Here is a 17,142-nt window from a genome sequence, read left to right as displayed (position 1 = left end):
TGAAGTCCTGAATTCAGCATTTGCCTTAAGCCAGAAGGGAAGGCAGAATGTCCAGTACCTGAACTACCCCCTGAATTCCTAGCACAACATCCACAACTAGAGTCTCCTGTATTTGATGATGTAGCAAACCCAGATCCTCTGTTTGGTGCTGATGGCCAGAGCATGACTACTTTCATTTGCAGGAACAGCTGCTGCTTGAAAATCCAACTCCCTGAGCACAGTTTACAGTACAGAGGCTGTTCAACACTGTTCATTGCTGTGATGAGGATGCTAATATTTAAGAAATTGCTTTCCAAATAAAAAGTCTCCCCATATCAAGCCAGCAGTTTCTTCCAAGTACAATGCCATTGCTTTGTACCACTCCCTGAGTGTAAAAATGTGACGATTTTACACTAAAATTCTTTTGAATCACTACAATGCAGCTAAAAATAAGTTTATGAAATCCGTATTTCAAAAATACCTGCTAAGTTTCAACTCACTGCAGGCATTGTCTGTGTACATTCAGTCCTGGAAGGAGGCTGATTCTTGCCTTGCACAAAACATTGTAGCTTCTAAAACTTCCTGCTCAGCTGAAGGGAGGATCCAGCTCCACAGCACCTGCTGTGTGCTTCTGAAAACTTGTTTTAAAAATACCTCATGAATAACTTTCTAAAACACTTTCTACTTTATTTCAGGTACAAAGATGGGGACAGTGAAATTTCCCTGTGGAATTTTCTATTCCTTTTTATTAACTAAAGAGTTTTAATCTTCAAATTTGATAGATCTAGATGTGTATTTGTCTATGTATACTTTTTTCTTGGCAGCAGGTTGAAATCCAAGGCCAATTCCTCTGTGTTGCTTCAAGTCCATTGCTTTATCAAACTCAGTCTTCAGAGCCTGCTGCAACTTCTCCTCCCCTTCCCTGGTCAGAGCCATGTTGGGTTTATTTGGGGTAGCTGAGAGGTGGTGGCTGGGCACAGCCCCCTTTTTAAAGCCACCCATCAGTCTAAAAAACTTCATTTTTTCCTCAGAGCTCTGGAAAGCAGCTGTACTCCACTGGCCCAGCGGCACGTCCTGTGAAGCAAAACAAGGGTAATGCTGAAATTAAGCAACATCAAGACAGAGGAAGACAATTTCTGGCTGTGCACACTGAGAACAGCAGCAGGTGACAGGGTTGACAAAGCTGGGACACAGTCACTCAGAGCTGTGAGGGATGTGATGGAGGAATGACATAACCCTGTGTGAGGGTATCTTTGTTAGTGTTTCAGTTCATTTAAGCCGGCACTAGGGTTCAGTGCCCTTCCAGAATCTCCTGTCCTTGTGTCTCTAGGAGTCCTGACTTTTCTGCTCTCTGGATAATAGGACCTGGAATCATAGACTGGTCTGGGTTGGAAGGGACCCCAAGAATCACAGAGCTCCAACCCCCTGCCACAGGCAGGGCCACCAACCTCCAGGCCTGGAGCTACACAAGGTTGCCCAGGGCCCCATCCAACCTGGCCTTGAACACCTCCAGGGACGGGGCACCCACCCCCTCTCTGGGCAGCCTGTTCCAGCCCCTCACCACTCTCTCTGTAAAAAAACTTCCCCCTAATATCTAATTTAAACCTTCCTTCCTTTAGCTTCACTCCATCCCCCTTGTCCTGCCAGTCTCTACCCTTTTAACAAGCTGATTCCCCTCCTGTTTCTCTGCTCCCTTCAGGGACTGGAAGGCTGCAATGAGGTCCCCCCACAGCCTTCTCTTCTCCAGGTTGAACCAGCCCATCTCCCTCAGCCTCTCTTTGTAGTGTAGGTGCTCCAGTATGGAAGCCAGGGAGCCAGGCATTGCCCACCCATTGCTCTCATTCTGAGACACTGCTGGGCTTCATCCTCTTCCTCCTCTGTCATGATTATCATTTCCTTTCAGCAGTGTGTGGTTACATTAGCTTTGGGGATGGTGCTTAGTCTGGCTCACACGCTTTAAGTAATGCTTGTGTTCTCATCCTGCTAATTACACTACTGGGGCAAAACCCAAGGGCTAATTATAACTCTCCCTGGGGCCTCCCCCCCAGTTTACCATCCCTCAGCTCCCCCTTTCTCTGTGCTCTTTGACCTCGTTCGCTCCTACAGGCTTTTCCTCTTGTCTGCTCCTTTCTGAGAACGTAACATCTGAGTAAAACCCCAATTCTACTGTTTGTGGATAACCCAAACCCCATCGTGTGATTCACAGGGTTTATGAACTTCTGGCTTACCTAAGAGCCTTGGATAAGGCGGCCTGTTCCTGCTCAGCCCCTGAGCTGTAGCCAGCAGCTATGCAGTCATTGTAACTATTTTTAGCAGTGCTGCTACTCCCCCTTTTTGCTTTAAAACTGGGGGTGGTATTAAATGGAGGAATGTTTGATCACTAATTAAACAGACCGAGCTGGCTACATCAAAGGGAAAAAATGTGAGTTTAGTGGTGTGTTTATGTAAAGCCTGAAATCCTTCCAACTGAACAGTTGTAGCTTGCATGAAACAGTCGCTCGCCGCTAGACAGCCACGGTGCCACACGGCGTGCTACACAGTACTGCAGGCAAGCTGTAGCAGGGGGATTGAGACAAAATACTGTGAGGCTGGAGTATCATTCACTATCACAGGCCTGAACAGCTGCTGTCAAAGCACGCCACCCACAATGCTCTGGTGTTTTTACCTTGCTCAAAGACACGCTGCAGCTTTAGCCCAGGTCTGTGCCAGCCACACACGCTGCTGCCAGTGTCCTCCCTTTGGAAGGGGAGACACCTGCACAGCTGCACAAAGTGTTGCAGCTCCTCAAGCCCTGGAGGGTTTTTAAGTGAAGCCTGGGCATGCCCCACACATACCTTTGACTGCAGCATCCCCTGCTCGCTCTCTGTGAAGCTGACAGATCAGTTTTCATAGCTTCTACTCTTCTGCCTGCTACTAAACACAGGCAGATGAGCACCAAGGAGCTGAGCTCCCTGCCAAGGATGTCCTTGTTCTCAGTGACTTTGGGGACTATGACACAGCTGCAGTTCCAGAGCTCTTGCAGCTTGCCTTCTGCGACGTAACAAACCACTGGAGTTGTTTCTGGTGTTTCTTTTGAGGTCTGTTCCAACTCTCTAGGCACACTGGTGGTCTTGCAAAACAACTAAGAATTGGGAATCACCAGCAAATCCTTTTTACCTCTTGAATCTTTCTACCCCTGCTGAACACTACTGCAGGAGTTTCCCTGCCTGGCTGTAAGCCTGCTGGGAGGATGCAACAGCAAAGGATAAAGAATCATCTTCCAAAGAGACAGAGAAAGGATGTAGGAGTTGGAGAAGACTATTGCTCAGGCTCAGTGCCAGCTGTCATCCCTTTTCCCTTTCCACATGCACCCGTTCCTGAATGCCTGCAAGTCTTACAGACAGTAACTTGGATGTAACCCAGTGCCTGGAATTAGGGATGTCACAGCTTCTGAAGCCATTTGTGGTGGCTCCTTCTCCAGAGGAACCACAGAAAACGTTGTGTTTCAGGACTGGTGATGGGATTTAGAGCTCTGTACAATGCCAGCTGCTGTTGGAGCTCACTGATCTGCTCCCAGACTCTCTTGGGACTGTTTCTACAGCATGATCTTGTATTTACAGTCAGAAAGGAGGCTGTGCCAAGCCATGTGCCTGAGCCATGCACAAACAGGAGTGCAGTGCTTTTTTCCAGGCACTTGCTGTGGGCCACAGCATGGCATGGGATGGAGGGCAGAGTTCATACATACCCGTTCCACTTGGGGACTGAAAACCTTAGTTTTGCCAGATTCTCTATCGATTTCTTCTTGCAAAGCCTGCCGCCTCACCTAGCGTGCAGAGAAAACAGCACAAGACACTATCTTCTGTGTGTTAAGTGACAGCTAATTTAATTCACGGTGTAAAGATAAGGGAAGAATAATTCTATTTGCATTTTTGGAAGGATATGTACAAAGCTGCATGTGACCCTCTTATGTGCTCCACACCAGAGCTGAGGTTTCTCCAGTGATGCTTCCAATTAAGTTTGCCATACTGGATACGTTTAATCTTCTGGCTGCAGGTCACAGCTACGCTGAAACTGCCAACGCTGATGAGAGGCAAAGAAACCTCACCTAATAAGCTACTTGGAAGCTTCTGACATTGTTTGGAGCTGGACATTTTGGATTTAACACAGAAGGTGAAGCCCATTTTGGTGCAGAGCTCTAGGGAAAGCCTGGCACAGCTGAGCAAGCAAGCAGGGTTTCGTTACAAATGCTCTGCATGTGTTAATTGCTGACTTGCTTTAAACCTTAGACAATTAAGACAAAGCATACCTTGTCTATGTTAACTTCATCACAGTTTCCCTTTTTCTCCTGCACAATAGTGACATCATCCACACCTTCCTGTAAAATAAGGAAAAAGCCTGTATCAAGTTTCATTTGTTCTGGTTAATTCAACTTTATACATGGGAGTAGTAAAACATTTTTGTACTGAGCAATACACTAAGGATGTTCTGGGGCAAGAAGTCAGATCTAAGCTGTAAACACCAATTACAGCCACGTATCTTCATGGAGAGGTTTCTCCTCAAGGAAGAGATTCTTTTTTAATGAAGGGGAAAGGGGATGTTTTAAAATTCACCCATTAAAATGGCCCTGCCAGTGGCACTGGCACAGACAGTACTGTTTGCAGAGAGGGTTACTTCACATTAAACTGTTTCAAAGAAGTTTAAATTTCTACTTGAAATAAGGGACAGAAAGAGTCAGAGTGAAAAATAAATTAAAAATTGGTGGTTAGGTAATGGCCCACCTGAAGGTACCTGACAAGCTCGAGGCATGTTGATTCCACAAGCGACTTAAAAAACCCACCAAACCCCATCAAATCCCAATTAAAACCCTAATCAATGGAAAGGCAGCTGCACTGTGCTCTGCCTTGTACAGAGTACATGAGCATCCCCAATGAGCTTCTAGACTGGAAAGAGCCCAGGGAGAGGCACAACATGTATATAAAGTGCTTCCTACGATGACACATTAGTTCCACGTTTGAGGGTGAGGAACAGGGATGATGTGAGGAGCCCGAGCAGCCACGGCAGGAGCTGATGGGCAGGAGGGGTGGAATCAGCAGCAGAGTCCAGCCTGGTACCAGTAACTTCTATGAGCACAGCCCTTCAGCAGGCTTCACTCCCATCAACTCATGTTTACGCTGCCCTCAGCCTTTCTTTTCTTAATTCCTATCAGGGGTGAGATTTTTGGGCACCCAGGATAAGCAGCAAATCCAGGACAGCAGTAAATTAGAGCCATAAGCTTTAGTCCAGCCTGGAAAAGGCAGCCAAAGGGAAGATCTATGGACACAGCTAACATAATAACCCAAGCATGAAGCAGCCAGGGAACACGAGGACAGGGAGATTTGTAACGTGCTTCTGTTGGTGGAAGCTGCTGTTACTTTTTTGAGTGTTTACAGTTTTACATGGTGCTGTGAGTGATGTACCTGATTTTCCAAATAACTTCTGTACACTGATTGCACACACACAATTAAAATGTGAAAATGCTGTCTGCAAACAGGAGAGCTCGTTCTCTTGAATGAAAAGGAAAAAACCCAAACCAAGTCTCAGTTTACTTCTAACTGCCCTGGTACTGCCTTCTCAGAGCTATTCAAACAGGGAGGAAAATCATAGTGACAGGATTCTGCAAACAGCTCCAAGATACTTAATTTCTTCTCTTAGCTGGAAGGCTGTGGCAGAGAAGGAGGGAAGAAGAGCTTTCAGTTCCTCAGCAGAAGGGTGCAGACACCCTCTTTACCACTTACCAGTGCCTCGTTTCCCATGTCTTTCCTCTTTATCATTTTCTTTTTTGCATTTCCTTTCAAGCCTGGTTCTTCAGCAGAGTCCTGTGGTGCTTCTTTCCTTCTTTTCTTCCTTTTCCTGTCACAGAGCAGATGATTACTGCTGCACAATACCCCATCTACAGTGTCCCCTGTGCCACGCTGGGCTCGCTGCACTTTGCTCCCTGGCAGTGCTGGGGTTTGGCTTTTCAGTACAGTGTCACCACTTGAGAAAGCTTCTGAGTGTGTCCTTTCCTCCTCTTTCTGAATCTTCTTTTTCTTTTTCTTCTTGATTACTTCACCATTCTTCTTGATGGTCTTCCCACAGCTTTCTCCAGAAAGCTCTTTCTCCTCAGGCTCGACTTCTTGCTGTGCTGGGAGACGCTGATGAGGAACTCGGCGACTGCAGTCTTGATCACCTTCCCCTACTAAGGGAGAAGCATCTTTGCTTTTCTTCTTCTTCCTCTTGGTCTCTCTGATACTTCCAGAGTTAGTAGTGTCCTCTTCCTCTGTGTTTGTGACAGCAGTTTCCTGGGAATTCTTTCTTTGCCTTTTTCTGAAGTCACATAATGCCATAGGGCTGTCAGGAGCTCTGCAGATGTCCTGGTCATCTGCTAGCAGTAAAACAGAGTCAGACTTATCTTTATTTTTCTTTCTCTTCTTTCTTCTCACAGAACTCTCCTCGTCATTCTGGGTAACATCTGTTCCCTGGTTTTCACTAGGAAAAGTTTTATCTTGTGAGATGGATTTGTGTTGCTTTTTACAAACCTTTCCAGCCTGTCTGTGCTCCCTGACCTGCATGTCCTCTAATGGAAAAGCTACTTTCTTCTTTTTTTTCTTAGCTACTTCACCAGCCAGCTCCAAACACAAAGCAGGATGCTTCCTGCTCTTTTTAAGGGAAAATTCATTTTCCTTAGCACCATCTGTACGATGATCTGAAAGCTCCATGCCACTACCCTGGTTATTCTTCAACAGTAAGGAGGAATGACATTGAGCTTTTTTTTTATTCTTTTTAAGAATTTTTATTTGATCCTCTGATTCTCCCTGAGGTTCTGAATCCAGATGGCCTCCACCACTCACAAAGCTTTCTGAAGGTGCTTGCTCCAGTAATTCAGAGTCAGCTTGCTTTTTCTTGCTTTTCTTCTTTTTCTTCACTTCTAATTGGTCTAAACATTCATCTTTGAAATTTCTCTTTTTCCTTAACTCTGTTGTCATCTCAAGCTGGTCATCCTCCTCACTTTTAATGACAGCCTGGACATCCTTCTTGACTGTAACAACAGCCTGACTCCCACTACTTTTCACCTTCTTCTTCTTCTGGACAGGTTCCTCATGAACTTCCTTTCTCTTTCTCTTTATTATCATTCTAAAACATGAAACAAAGATGTTAGTGTGCCGCTTCAACAAGACGATGTAAGTCCTAATCTATCTGGTCTTCCTTTATGCTGAAACAATTCCAGTTCCCTGCACTCTCTTCCCAGTTTCACACTCAGCTTTCCATGATGGAGGGAACCAGAGCAGCATACAGCACTGAAAACACAGCCTGCCCCAGGGCCCGGGGGTGATTTTTTGTCCTGTCCTGGTTAGTTTGTAACTCTCTTTCTGACAGGTGCCAAGCATGACATTTTCAGAGATGCCCACCCTCTAAGAAGCTCTCCAGAAGGACAGAACACACACATCTATGTATCGGTAAGCAGGTAAGCATCTCGGGTGGTTTTTCACCTGGTTATGGCCTTCACTTACCCCAGACCAAAGACGGCTGAGACACCCAGCTGCCGTTACAGGACCGTGTGTCGTGTCCCCCCCCCCGGCCCCTCAGCCATCACCTTGGTGCTACAGGACCCTCCCCCAGGGCCCTCAGCCATTACCTCGCCTCAGCTTCTGTTCCAGCTCCTCGTCCCTTCCCGCCTCTGGCCAGGCTGCGGCCGAGGCGCCCGCGGAGCCCAGCTAGAGACGCCTTGCCGAGCAGCCCGATGGCTCCTGCCCGGCTCCCTTCTTGCCAGCGGCGTCCAGCCCGCAGGACTACCGCCACCCCTTCCCCGGCCGCGGGAGCCCCCGGCCCGCCCCGACTCCGCGGGCACTCTCCGCGCCGGGCCCGCTGCCTGAACCCGGCTTCAGGGGACCAGACAGCGCGGCAGGGACGGGGCGAGGGTCACCTCCCCCATCCCGCTCCGCGGCCCGGGCCCGACCGCCTCCTTTGGCCGCCCCGCCGCCGCTTACCTGCCGCGGCCCACGTGCAGCGCCCGGCGCCCCGGAAGGGAAACGCGGCCGTGCCCGCCCCGCGCAGCGGTTGCTCCGGTGACGCGACATGGCGGCGGGCGGCCGGTCGCCGAGCCTCTGGGAGCGGGTGTGCGCAGGTGGGAGCAGCTCCCCCGCCGCTGCCGGGGCTGCCGGCCTCCGGGGGAAGGGAAAGAAAGGGAAGGAGGCCGCGGGGCCCCGCTCCGCGCCCCCCGCGGGAGGGCCGCCGGCCACTTACCTCGGGCGCCCGGGGCCACTCAGGGCCGCTTCTCGCCACGGACTGGCCAGAGGTCGGCGGCCCCGTTCCCGCTCCAGCCTGCCCGGGGCTCTGGCTGTACCTTCCCGGGACGGAGGGCTATAGCCCGCCCCCCGCGCCGCCCTGAGCGAGGCCCGGGGCCCTCTCCGGCCTTGCCTTCCCTGCCGTCTTTGGACAGAAGCAACCCTCCGTGTGGGGCCAGAAATACCCGCTTATTGCTCTGGGGCACCATGCCGCACCCCACAGGGTTGGGGGTACCCTGGCCATGGGGTGAAACCGTGGCCCTGGGAAGTAGCAAACTGACAGCGGTGTTGCTTTTACACACCAATGAACATCAAACTTCCATTCCCAGAGCCTGATTCAAAAGCCTCTGTCCCCAAAATCTGAGAGCACTCGAGCTGATGGGGAAGCTGAGAGAGAAACACCAGGACTGTGCCTGCACTTGGTACTTTATAATGCCTTAAAGTAGGCACTGGGCATCGAAGCAGCTGGTTTTAATGCAGGGATAAAGTTGCTTATTCTAATGCAGCTCAGCTGAGGTGTCTGCTAGCAGCCACACCAGTAGTTTCCCAATGACAATGGCAGAAGGCAAAGCTGCTGGGTTTGGCTGTAAGGGTTGTCTGTGGTGTGTAGTCTGTGAGTTTATTTCCTATTGGGTCTATTGTCCTCCTCTGTTTCCCTTGTGATTAACTCCATGGCTCACATACAGCTTTTTGAAAGTGGAGACCACTACTTAGCGGTGCCCTGGGGATGTAATTGCTTATAGCAAATTTCAGTTCAAAAGTATTGTTGCAGGCTAGTAAAAAGGATAGGTAATTCCATGCAAGCATTTGCGTTTTGCTTACATTAAAGTACTGTTTTGGCTAATAGTCTTTATCCCAGTAAAGGGTTTTTTATCACTGAGAACCTTGAACTTGTCTTAAAGGTAAGGCAAGAGGCTGCCACGTTTTCACTTGTTTAAAAAAGTTACATTTCATGCGAAACAAGTATTTATTCTATGCTAGTTTTTATTGTTTCAAATTAGAATAAGTACCTTCAGAAAGTCATGTTTGTTTAGGAGAGGAAGGCATATTTTTTTTAAGTCTTTTCGATAAACATTGTTGTTCTTTTTACTCTTAGAGTATGAGGCAGAACAGCCCCAGTTTCCAGATGTTCCTGGATCAAAGCATAGAGCTGTGAGTATAGTAAAAAATCAGCATAGGGCTGGTTTGCAATAACTAACTGGGGAAATTAGGTATCCACAGCATAGACTTGTTCATAAAAGGAAAACAAAGCTACGTTTTGCAAACAACTTTTGTGAGTCCATGTGAGACCATGAGTGTAACACTCCAAATCGCTGCTTTTATCCAAGGTGACTTGGGTAGCACTGGCCTAAAATCAGATTGCCAGTTGTGTTTGGTTTGTACATCCTGCTGCCTCAGGGCTCTGAGGCGTGTGAGGGTCTCCCCTGGGTAGTGTCACCCACAGACCCTGAAATACACAGGAGAGGGGAGTGAGTACAGCAAAGGAGTTCTGCCCCAATCCCATGTATGGGATACATCACTTAGGGGTGGCCATTGAAATTAGTGGAATTAAGCCTGATTGAAGTTGTTTAAAGTCTAATTTTGACCAAATAAATTCAGTCTGGGGAGACTTAAGAAGGACAAAGCTCTTTAAATCTTTCTCCTCAGCAGTTCTAGGAGCAGCAAGATTAGTATTCGAGTCTTGGGTATGTTAAAAAGGAGTCTCTCTGCAGTCACTGACCTGCAGTGTGTTGTAAGTGTAGTGGCCCAATCCTACCACCTGCTTTTCAGTAGCTCATAAATCCAACTGGATTTTAAAGTCAAAGCATCCAGATGACACAGTTTTCATCATACATTTTCATAGCAACCAGTAATGGTGGTGTGTGTTCTTGGGGATGAGAGGAGGTATCTGTAGCTCCATCTCTGTTAGCAGTATTCTGCTGGCTCACTGTAACCCCTTCTGCACTCCAAACCCAACTGTTAAATTCCAGACTATCTTTTCTCCTGGTATCCATAACTATTTCTGTATGGGGAACCATAAGACTTGGGTTTGCATCTGCTCTGGATTTGTTTGTGATTTGCGTAGAAGGAAGTTGCTTCTCTTTGAAGGGTAAATATCAGGACTTCTGAACAATACAGAAACAAATATATCACCTTCCCAGCAGAAAAAAGCTTCTTCAGAAAATGTCAATGTTCAGAGAGTTGCTATTTCTTACAATGGCTAAAATGGTTTTTAAACTGTGGTATCTCACTATATTCTCTTAAAAGCAGCCATACACCTTCTGTTGGGTTGGGATGGTTTTGTTGTGCTGGATTTTTTAATTCTTTCTTTTAAAGTACTCATAAAATTCTTTCTTTTAGAGTACTCATCAAACACTGAAATTATTTCATATTTAAATTGGAAATTACCTTTCCATATTTTTTACACTGACCTTATATTTTTAAATTTATATGTATATGTATATATATACACATATATATAAAATGTTTACAGTCTGGTTGGGGTGTTTATATGTGTTACATTTGTCTCAAACAGGTGTCTTTGGAAGCAGGAATATCACAGCCATTCCATACAGAACAGTTTTACTCAGTCCCTGCAGCTGATAGTGCTGTCCAAGAGCTGCTTCCCATAGCTGAGGCAGCCGCCTTTCCAGACCCACCTGATCCAAAAACATGTAAGTAAGAGGATGTTATCTTGAACTCTGCTGGGATTGTTTTTCTTGTGTTTGTCAGGGGTTTGTCATTTGCTTCCTCTCCAGAAGTGGAATCTGCAGGGTGAGTCCCTGGTCTGTAAGTAGGGAGCTGGCTAGGCCGCTCAGAGGAAGAAAGCTCAAACGTGTGTTACCAAACAGTAGCATTGTCTCACTGTCAGGGCGTTCTGTTCTTTTCTGGACAAGTGACTTCTTATTTAGCCACTTAAATCAGAGGAAGGCAAGAGTTTCTTCCTCTTAAATAATGCAAAACTAGGCTCAGTAGACTAAATAACCCAAATAACTGAATAGTTGGGTTTGAAAACAGATTTCAGAATGTTATCCTTGCCTGTCCGATTGCAGATTAGAATGGAAATGGCTCTAAACTGTTGTTCTTCCCTTTGTATCAGTTTCTGTACTTTGTAAAATTTACCCAGTAGCAATGTCTTTTTATTATGCATCTTACCATTCCTTTTTGTCTTCTCTTCCACTCATTCTCACTCATTAGGAATTCCTCTTGCTAGTCAGAAGCAGTGTTACCCTTGGCTTTTATATACATAGTGTCCTTCCAGTTATCAGCATTTTCTGGCAGTGTATGAACCAATTAAAGGTATAAAGCAGGGAATAAATTCAGAGTTTCAGCTGTGTTGCCAGAAGAGAATGCTGCTGTGGCTTAATCTTTACTAACCACACCAAAACCTGAATACTCACTGAGCTGCAGGCAGTCTGGCCTTAAAGCAAGGGCACCACTTCAGCCCATAAGCCACCCCTGCTTGTCTGGGATCCTAAAGATCTGGTTCTCTTCACCTCTCTTGAGGGAAGTGCTCTTATGGCTTCATACAAGGTCATGCTCCCAGTTCCCTGTGGTCTAGTGATCTGGAGTTCCTCCATATGTGGAGGCTTTGTCAGAAGGGGTAGAAGGCTCCTCCAGTTCACCCGGTTTATAAGTTGCTGGTGAAAGGGTCTGTTAGGGAAGATGCAGATGTGGGGAAAAGCCGAGAAGGAAACAGCTTGAGCCTGTGTGAGCACGTGGGAAGGTTGGTGAGCAGCCCTCGTGCCAGGGCGGTGCGGTCAGACACCAGAGAGACACCGACCCAGACAGCCCTCTCGAGGTGCAAGAGGTGGGTGGATGGAGTGGTGGTCCAATTACTGGCAGGTCTGCCAAAAAGGAAGGAATTGTGAGAAAGAAACTACAGCACCACTGAAATACAACCTGGGTTTTTAACTGTCTAGAAATGACTTTTTTGACCAACCCTGTTGCTGCAGGTGGTGAAGGGCATGAGGTGGATACTGGCAGTGGTCTGGCTGTAACATCGCCGAGTTCAGCACAGCCTCATTTACTTTTCTTTCTGACAGGGTAAATGAGGCCACTTTGCTTTTCAGTTCTGTGGCTAAAGGGCTTCTGGTGTCTGCGTTTGCTCATGTCAAACTGAGCCTGACATCTCTGAGGCACGCTGTAGTGTGCAGTGTGGATGCACCTTCAGTTTGAAATTTCCTCAAGTTTACGTGGTCTTTGCTGAAGAGGAGACAGATCCTCAGCTTGGGCTGAACTGAATGGATCTGTTCAGCTCAAGCTGTGATGCTGTCAATAAAATGACTGATATTCAGTTTATAGTATCTAATGTTTGTCTTTTTGGGAAATATATGTACTTACTTGTACTGTTTTGCTCAGGTTCTTCTACAGAGTACTTAGAGTATTACATATTCCCAGTACTCCTGCCTGGAATGGTGGAACTTTTGCATCAAGCCGAGAAGGAAAAGGGCTTTGAGGTTAGTTCCCAGTTCACATCACTGGCAGGAAGTTACAGCCTGTTATTTCACACACAGTATTTCTTTATTTGCTTTTTTGCAAGAAAACCAACCACAATGATATGAAATAACATATCATGAGTTGTTTTGCATCTGGTCTTGAATGTTGTTTTCTCCAGCAATTCAGAGCAGATTGCATACCACTCACACATGATCATTATGACAATCTCGAAGTCACAACAAATCCTCCTTAATTATCCAGTTGTATCTAGCCTAAGAAGTGTTGTGTTGTAGAGAAACTGGCTTCCTTTCTGATTAATGCACATCACTCGTTTGAGAGTCATGTGAAGAGCTTGAATTTTTCTTCATTACTCAATTATTTTTGCTGGTCTGGCATCCTAATAGAGGTACATTTTTAAATTTGGCTTTTTAACATTCTGTGTCAGTGCCATTTAATTGGAAAGCAATGTATTCGGCATTAATGAGCTTATAAAAATGGTACATTTTAAAAATGGTTGTTTAGTACAAATATTTATCTAAGTTTGTTTTCAGTGTATGTGTGCATAAACGTAACTAGAGACATTCCTCACTGTGTATTGGGAGGGCTTAAGCATTAGGACTGGTGCAAAGGAAAGCTTGTGGTGTCAGTGTAGCCTAACAGGCCATGGCAGTATGAGGCACTGGGGGTTGTGAGGTCTTCCATCACTTCTGCTCTTTTCTCCAGCCTTGGAGGTAACTTTTTTCCATTTCTTTCTGTCTTCCTGCCTGTCATCCACACTGGCCAGTGTAAAAGTCTGTGTTTTTGTGCCTGCAGCTGAGCTCCCTCTGAATCGCAGCTGCTTAATGCAGAGAGTGATTTGTATAAACAACAGTGAAAACATCTCTCTTTCTAAATGATACACACTGAGGAACACAGTCTGTGCTCTTGGGGTTACAGATGAAAGGGATAGCCAGGTGAGGAGACTGTGTTATCTCCAGAGAAGGAGACTCCCCACCTCCTGGGCAGCCTGTCCCAGGGCTCTGTCACCCTCACTGGGAAGAAGTTCTTCCCCATGTTGGTGTGGAACTCCCTGTGCTCCAACTTGAGGCCATCGCCCCTTGTCCTGTGCCCACAGACACTGAGAAGAGGCTGGTCATGTCCCCCTGTGTCCCACACTTGAGATACTTATAAATATTAATAAGATCCCCTCTCAGCCTTCTTTTCTCAAGGCTGAACAGCCCCAGTTCTTTCAGCCTGTCCTCACAGGGAAGATGCTCCAGGCCTTTAATCATCTTCATAGCCTTCCGCTGGACTCTCTCCAGGTAGGGACCCTGCTTTGGCAGGGGTTTGGACCTGATGATCTCTTGAGGTCTCTTCCAACCCCTACAATTCTGTGACAACAGCATGAACAGCTTGTGGAAGTGGCCTGCACGTGCCTGGCACAGCCAAAACCACACAGCGCTTGCCACGCCTGAGTGGACAGCCCAGACTCACATTTCAAACCCAAATCTGTACATTCAGTAACAGGAAATTATTGCAATTCTTCCCCAGTCTTCCCAAGATTTGTGTGTGTCTGTGAACCAACTGATTTATAGGCCTGTGTATATGTATTTATAATCTGTGATTAATACCAGTGAAATAGGAACATGGTTCATTTACATGTCGTTATTTTATGTCATATCTGTACATCATTCCTGCCATCACATTTACATTACCTAGCCAAGAATAGATTGAACATATATATTATTCATAACACTTTTAATGAAATCTATATTGATTCTTCTTTTTTTAAGGAAGCACAGATCCTTTACCAGGACAAAGGCATGTCTTACAGCTCGCTTGAAATACGTTCCTTGAGAGGTGCTACGTGTTTCTGAGGGCAGTAAAGCAGCACTTAATAGAAAAATAGGAGAATTCTTAGAAATATTTCAGTTTCAAACTCAGGACAAATCTAAGGTTACTTTGTCTACTTTTTACTCTGAGAAAGGCTCAGTGGTATCTAGGTCAGAATGGATTGGGGGGGTCTGTGTGCAGCTTTACAGTAAACGAATACAAACAGTGGTTTTCTAATGTAAAGATGAGCTCATTTTTGTGAACCTCAAAAATACACCAACTGAGTTTTGTTCCCCCTGCTATTGGGGAAGCAAGTTTAGGAAAGCAAGCTTACGTCAGATGATCATTTTCCACCATGACATCATTTCTTCCTCCTTTTGAAGAACAACTTGTAAAACAATAGCTCTTTATGCTTGCCATATAACCAAATATCTGTGTTCTTTTCCATTACTGTCCAGGTGCTTGTACTTGGACATTCTGTTTCCTTATCTGACTTAAATTTGTTATTTCTGATCATTCTTTTGTTTCATAAGAAATGTGCAGGTCCATATGGATTTGGAGGAAAAATCCATGTGATAATTTGCATTAAAATGGTTAGTGCAATAAGTGGAACTGATTTTTAGGATCAAAAACAGAGCCCTCAGAAACCCAGAGAAGGTTGGGTGTAGAGAGAAGGTATATTGTGATAAGACACACCAGAAGGTAGCTTTAAAATACAGGAGGAGAACAAAGGGTGGAAAGATGGGTGGGATTCATGAGAGAACTGGAGAGGACCATGATTAATTGTGATTAAGCTAACTGAAATCATGAAGGATGAGAACAGAATCCTGGGTTTGAGTTTTGGCTAGACGTGAGTCATTAAAGCCTGTAAAGGGCAGCTGGATGGAAAAAAAACAGTGGAAGATAAATGGAAGGAGCACTGGAAGAAAGGGAGGAGTAATCAAAGTGACTGCAGTCAACATGGCATGAGCCTGGGAGAGGAGAGAGAGGACTGCAAGGGAGAAGGCAGGGTGGGACTGAAGGTTTTCATGTTTCAGAGGGGAATGAAGATGAATGAGAAGAGAATGAAAAATTAAGAGTTGTTTAGCAATTGAAATTGTGGTAAGAGGGCAGATGGTGGGACCAACAGAGGAATTCAAGGAAGACATCAGAAAGGACATGTCCGTGCCTGGAAAGGAAGAATGGAAGAATCAGATGGGCAGGTCAGGAAAGGGAGACTGTTAGGCTGAAAGCTGTCATTTGTGTAGGAAAGAAATATGTAAGATCTTAGTGGGAAGGTGATGCAGAAACAGAACAACTTAAACTTTTCATTTAAAATAGGCTCTCTTGCATTATGTAGTGTGTATGAAAAGTCTGAAAAGCACAAGCCTAGAAAAGCCACCAGCTGCTACATGTGTCTGCAGACTTCAAGCTGACATAAATAAGAGAACAGCCTGCAGAAGCTTCATCTTTAAATTAGAGATGAAAGAAACCTATTAGGTCGCCCAGTGCATTCCCTCTCTGATTTCTTTTCCCCTACCATAAGTTCTCCCCTGCTTTATCCTATCTGCTGTCAGATGTCTCCAGGGGAACGAGTATTTCCTTCAATCTTATTTCTCCTGAGAACTAATGTATTCCTTTCTCAGCATTGAAACTGAACTGTGTTTAAATGTTTTTATTAGCATAACTGTGACTTCTTTCTGGTTAGCAGTCACAGAAAGAGGATGTTGTATCCAACTCTGCAACACAACATATTATATTTTAAATTATAATAGACCAGGGAAAGTGAATGGAAGGACGTTTCCTTGTGCCTTTGCCATCTCCTTATCACCGGTATTTTTGCATTATTATTACCAAGCACATCATATTTAAACTGCAAAATGGAAACTGAATTCTGAGAATAAATAGTTTCTAAACACATCTGCAGGTTAACAATGCCCATTGTGCAGCTATTTCCTGTGTTTGTCCTGATTCATGTAGCATAGGAGGAATGTGTCAGCGGCAGGTCAATTTATGTCATTTTTTCCCTTCTATAAATGTTGACTGCTGTGCAACTAATGATTTAATTCACCAGCAAAGCACACTGTTTCCTGGCAAAAAAAAAAATATAACAAAAAGATATTCAGCTTGACTGAATTCCTCCCTGATAAGTTCACTGGATGTAACGAGGATAAAGCAAGATAAATTCGATTCTGTTGGTGATGACTGTTTTGACAACACTGTTCTGATCGTTTTTTCTTGTTGAGAAGGAAAAGCAATTTACTTGGCCCAGATTAAATTACAGCTGCTAGATTAAATTGAATGTTGCTGTCAAAGCAAAGAATCTGTTCTCTGAAACAATTCACCAAATGATGGGACCCAGTTCCTAACAGCGTGATTGAGAATAGCTGGGCAAAGAGGATCAGAGTCTGTGTTCAGATTCTGTTCAAGTCAAAATGTGTCCATTTGCCACCTAAAATGACCCATGGAAAGCTCTCCAGTGAAGGTGTTGCTCTCTTAACGCTGAGGTGTTTGGCTTCTCCCAATGGTGGCTGGAATTAGCATGACGTGTGAGAATTCCTTAAGGAGATGTGTTCCTTCACAGCCAGAGGCTCTAAAGCAGCACTACGGGAACCCCAAAGATTTTGTTGCCATGAAGCAGATCGTAAAGTCACATGGAGTTCAGGATGAC

The 17,142-nt window shown here is 45.5% G+C and overlaps 2 protein-coding genes across 5 annotated transcripts in view; one reads left to right on the top strand and one right to left on the bottom strand.

The window, feature by feature from the left end:
- Nucleotides 1-663: 663 nt before the first annotated feature.
- Nucleotides 664-8,339, bottom strand: KNOP1 (lysine rich nucleolar protein 1). Of its 4 annotated transcripts, none has more exons than XM_084270992.1 (5): nt 8,221-8,339; nt 5,733-7,110; nt 4,265-4,333; nt 3,704-3,781; nt 664-1,053 (listed from the first exon to the last, which is right to left on the bottom strand). In XM_084270992.1, the coding sequence occupies exons 2-5, from the start codon at nt 7,107-7,109 to the stop codon at nt 742-744; spliced, it is 1,836 nt and encodes a 611-aa protein (XP_084127118.1). In that variant the 5' UTR covers nt 7,110; nt 8,221-8,339; the 3' UTR covers nt 664-741. The 4 variants fall into 4 exon arrangements, with proteins under 4 accessions (XP_084127118.1, XP_084127117.1, XP_084127116.1 ...); XM_084270991.1 differs by lacking the exon at nt 8,221-8,339 and adding an exon at nt 7,965-7,988; XM_084270990.1 differs by lacking the exon at nt 8,221-8,339 and adding an exon at nt 7,613-7,937.
- The window catches only part of IQCK (IQ motif containing K), a gene marked incomplete at both ends in the record, with an annotated part of 35,387 nt that continues 26,297 nt past the window's right edge, over nt 8,053-17,142 (top strand). Inside the window, 4 exons of the mRNA XM_084270946.1 lie at nt 8,053-8,101; nt 9,358-9,413; nt 10,777-10,915; nt 12,603-12,700. Coding sequence (XP_084127072.1) covers nt 8,053-8,101; nt 9,358-9,413; nt 10,777-10,915; nt 12,603-12,700 — 342 coding nt within the window. The remainder of the gene's footprint in view (nt 8,102-9,357; nt 9,414-10,776; nt 10,916-12,602; nt 12,701-17,142) is intronic.

Source organism: Gallinula chloropus (genome assembly GCF_964237585.1).
Source record: "Gallinula chloropus genome assembly, chromosome: 15".
NCBI lineage: Eukaryota > Metazoa > Chordata > Aves > Gruiformes > Rallidae > Gallinula > Gallinula chloropus.
Note: the sequence above shows the minus strand (reverse complement) of the source record. Positions and strands in the feature narration are given on the sequence as shown.